Source organism: Haplochromis burtoni, unplaced genomic scaffold (assembly GCF_018398535.1).
Source record: "Haplochromis burtoni strain Fernald_Lab_line unplaced genomic scaffold, NCSU_Asbu1 Contig_25, whole genome shotgun sequence".
NCBI classification, from domain to species: Eukaryota; Metazoa; Chordata; class Actinopteri; order Cichliformes; family Cichlidae; genus Haplochromis; species Haplochromis burtoni.
Window position 1 is genome coordinate 3,025,765 of NW_024582386.1, and position 4,336 is coordinate 3,030,100.

General features: G+C 44.0%; 1 protein-coding gene across 1 annotated transcript in view; it reads right to left on the minus strand.

Annotated features, from left to right (window-relative positions):
* Positions 1–1,472: 1,472 nt before the first annotated feature.
* trib1 (tribbles pseudokinase 1) overlaps positions 1,473–4,336 on the minus strand; it is a 7,402-nt gene continuing 4,538 nt past the window's right edge. The window contains exon 3 of the mRNA XM_005917415.3: positions 1,473–4,079. Coding sequence (XP_005917477.1) covers positions 3,605–4,079 — 475 coding nt within the window. The 3' untranslated portion in view covers positions 1,473–3,604. The remainder of the gene's footprint in view (positions 4,080–4,336) is intronic.

The window sequence follows — 4,336 nt, forward strand, 5'->3', positions numbered from 1 at the left end:
AGAAGAAAACAAGAATGAATCTTACGGGTCATTACAATTAAGTTAGAACTCCCTCAAACCTGCATTCTATCTTAAGGCCAACAGATAACAAAAGCCGTGGCTCCAAAAAGACTTCCACTTTCATAGAAGTCTAAGGGAAAACAGCTTTCAGTTTTAACCTCTGTAAACACTTTGCTGATGGGTTTTTGGGCTCAGACACCCGTTTTAGGTCACACTGAATCAAAAAATTAAGTCTATTTAGTACATCTTGGTCATACTTGAAGGATTACCTGTAAACTAAACACTCATTGTTTAGTTTACTTGTCAGTCACGTCTGTTTTTTGCAAATGGCTATGCAAAAGAAACGCTTACGTCAAGGCTTCAAAATGGAAGTTTAGACAGCAGAGGATGGCATCATGGTAGCTATGTTCATCTTTTGTACCGTCTGTGTTTGCTCCAGACCATAAACATGCCTTTTAATGCTGTAAAAGGGATGTTGTAGCATGGCAGTCTACAGGGATGTACTCTCTTTTGGAGCTAACCTGAGGTGGCCTTTGCAGGAAGTGCACTCGGCACTTCCGCGTTGGCTTCATTTTTTAGCCCCAGAGGTTGTCGCTTGCTACACACAATCAAATTTCCTCTCAAACACACAGTCCCCCAACACACATCTCCAGATATTCATTACTTGACCTTCGACTAGCCTACTTTTCAGGGGCCCTGTTGTCATTCCTGGAGGAGCCCGGCTCTGATGTGTTAAGCAATCGTTTGGCAGCTTCCCAGCAGCTGAGACACTCCAGTTACCCTGTTGATACTTAATCTGACTCCTTTGCTCTCTCACACACACACACACACACACACACACACACACACACATGCAGGCAGGTATGCACATGAACACGCACACACGAACAACGCTTACGCAAGCCCTGGCCAGCCATGCCTAAGGTAGTCATAACACACAGAGGGTGGAGATATGCCAAGCTCTTATAGGTCAAATGATTCACAGGCAAACAAGGATTGGATATGAAAGCATGTAAGTATTTGACTTCAAATAGTGCTGTTGTTCACTGTTTGATGGGATGACCTCGAGTTCCCCTGGTTACTGCTGAAGCTGGAGAAAAAGAGAACGAGAGCAGCACTTATGCTCCCCCTTGTGTGTTCCAGGAAAGAAACACTGACCCACTATTGACATTTGTGTGTTTGAGGAGTTAAATGTTACATTACACAAAGGTCAGAGACGAGTAAACGGCTAGAGGCAGAGATGGAGAAAGCGGGAGAGGCAGTTTTCTTTTCCTCGGTTCTTTTCTCTTGCAAAAATGAAATTGAAAGCTCTGAGGGAAATCGCATTGTTCTCCCTCACGGTGATGAAGAGCGGCGCTGAGAGAATTCTTCCAGGAAAACCTCTGAGGCGTGCGTCAGAGCCGGGCAGGCGTTAGTATGGCTGTGTGTGCGAAAGACAAGTGGCAGTGATAAATAATAACATGCTGTGAGAATATGAAAAATGTGATCTTTATTCAACAACTCCACACATATTTCAAATATACATATTTACATATTTTATACAATGAATATAACTCTTGTGTGTAACCTATCCGGACTAAAAATAGCCTCTAGGTTGTGTCACAAATACATAATTCACAGTGCATTATGAAGATTGTGCACCCGTGTCAGTTTACATGTCACATGAAGGCGTGACTCACTCTACATGTATGAAACAGAAACAACATCGTTAACCTCTTAAATTAATTTCGCTGTGAAGGACAATTGCGATTGTCACGAGTCTCCTTCCATCTGGTCTTCTCGAGCAGATGAAAGAAAGAAAGAACCGCGAGATGCTCTATTAGCCTACTGCGTGACTAAAAAGAAAGAAAAATTAATGCGCAACACTTCTCTGATGTGCCAGATTTAGTACCATTGTCAATAAATTGTACCAGAGCAAAACAGCTGGCTATAATAGCTTGAATGTGGCTGAAACTCTCTATTTGCTTTTCACAAACGAACAGTGTATCTTAGAGCTTGGTACAAAATGTCACCAACTATGAAGACTAGTCTCCATGGATCCGTAGCTTTCAAAACAAGAAAAAAGGAAAGGGGGGAGATTAAAAATAAAAAATAAAAAGTACCACTAAAGAGGTGAAACAGTCTGAACAGATTCTTCCAGCCAAGGTCATCACCATTCTCTGCAGACACGCTCAAGTGTTGAGTCATCAACAGACAACCAACATCAAATATCGCCTGACTGCGACTGATTCAGAGTCATTCAGTTTATGAAACACAGTGATACGGGCACAACACTCAGCACACAGCTCGGCTTTTGTTAAAGCAAAACAGGTTCACATAATGTTCCGACAGAAATGAACAAAACAGGCTCGACTGCTCAGCTGGGAAAGTCTTCATTTTTCTGCAATGCGTCGGTTTCCAATTTAAGTGCATATTTGGCACATTTCATGAACAAATGCAGATTTTTTTTTGATTGCATCGGTGCTTGTTTTCCCTTTTTTTTCTTTGATTGATTGAACCTGATGCCATCGGGTTCAGGAATTATTCAGTAATCTCTGATGCTGCTGATTCATGTGGCCAAGTGTTTAAAACCAGGGTTGCTCCCAGCATTTAGGTAGTTAAACCAGAAGCATTAGTGTTGGGTTTTAGCTGATGGCAATTGCACATATGCAGGATTTCAGACATGCTGGATGGACTGATGCTCATATTTGTGTTCGGATTCAACCTTTAGGCAAGATATTCAGCTTTGAGCTTGTGCCATAAATGTTAAACAGTCTTAACAGTTCTAAATGATAAAATGACCGAGATGTACTTTTCTCTGTTAGCCATTAACAAGGACTTGTGTCAGCATCGTGTGTGTGTGTCGAGCTCTTACCATTTTTCTGCCAGTCTTACACCAGTAACACCCTGCCTGTCTCAACCTTCTGTGCGTGGTGTGAAATTTGTAAATGCGCTCCATTCGCGGAGACAGTGCCAGATTGGCAGTGAGACACCTTTGTAGTGTCCCGCTGAGGATGACACATCAGTCCTCTGCTATCCATCTTTCTCACTTTATGTCACTGTCTGCTTCAAGACGTCAAGCTCGTGCTTGGCAGTCCTCGAGCTGATCGGTGAGTCAGCTGGTGAAGCCTGCAGTCTGGTCAGAGAGTGAGAGGAACAACATCCTGGTCTCCTCGCCTCCCGCTCGAGATTCAGCTAATGCTTTATGAAGTCTCATGAGTTCACGCTGAGAACAAACATCAATGACTTCTCTCCGACTGGTTATTAAATTCCCGTGACACGCTCGGAGAAGCCTGTGGAGATTTTTTTAAAAAAAATACACGATCTGGCTTATTTCTGTCATGGTTAATTCTTCTAGCACCAAATAATTTCCAAATCACACATACAGAAACACAATGAGTGATCATTGTGAACAATGCCCTTAGCGAGTAACATGTATACGACAACAAAATACAGTACAGTAAGATTTTGTAGAAAGCTTGAGGGTGTATGTACACACAACAGTACACAAATGGGTTTCTAAAAAGTGCCAATGTAAAAAAAACCAACAAAACAACAAAAACAAAACAACAATGAATCCCTCATAGTTTGTTTTGGTCCCTCAGTCAGACTCAAATCGAATCCGTCAGCAGAAGAGGTCGTCGTCCTCTTCCGCATCAAAGGATGGCACCGTTTGTTCGGCTGAGCTTACTTCCTGGTCACCCAGCGCCGCTTCCCGGGACGATGGCGGCACGTGGAACCACGGGTGAGCGAGCAGCTCAGTTGCTGTGAGTCTCTCAGAGGGTTCTTTCCTCAGCAGGCTCTGGAGCAGACACTTGGCCTTGGGAGACAAACCTTCAGGCAAACAGCACTGGCCTCTGCGAATTTTGGAAAAAAGTGTGGCCGGGTCCGGGTCGTGGAAGGGGTAGCGGCCGACCAGCATGGTGTACAGCATGACCCCGAGGCTCCACATGTCGGCCATCTTGCCGGAATAAGGCGTGGAACCGCTGAGGATCTCTGGGCTGACGTAGGCAGGGCAGCCGTGGGTGTCTGACATAGAGTCATCCTTGGGGTCCTCCAGGACGCGGCAGTCCTCAAGGCTTTCTAGTCTCACCTGCGTCCTGTAAAGCAAGTAAAACCAACGGTCAAGATATCTGGAATGGACTGAAATAGCACAAAATGTCAATATATGTATGTTTGAGCCAAACCGCTATCCCACAAAAATAACCACAAGAGAGGGCTTTAATTTTACTGTAAAGCAGCATAAGTTCCTTCCTCTAGCTTTAATCTGTGCAACAGACAGATGGACAGACAGTTTCACACACACACACACACACACACACACACACACACACACACACACACACACACACACACA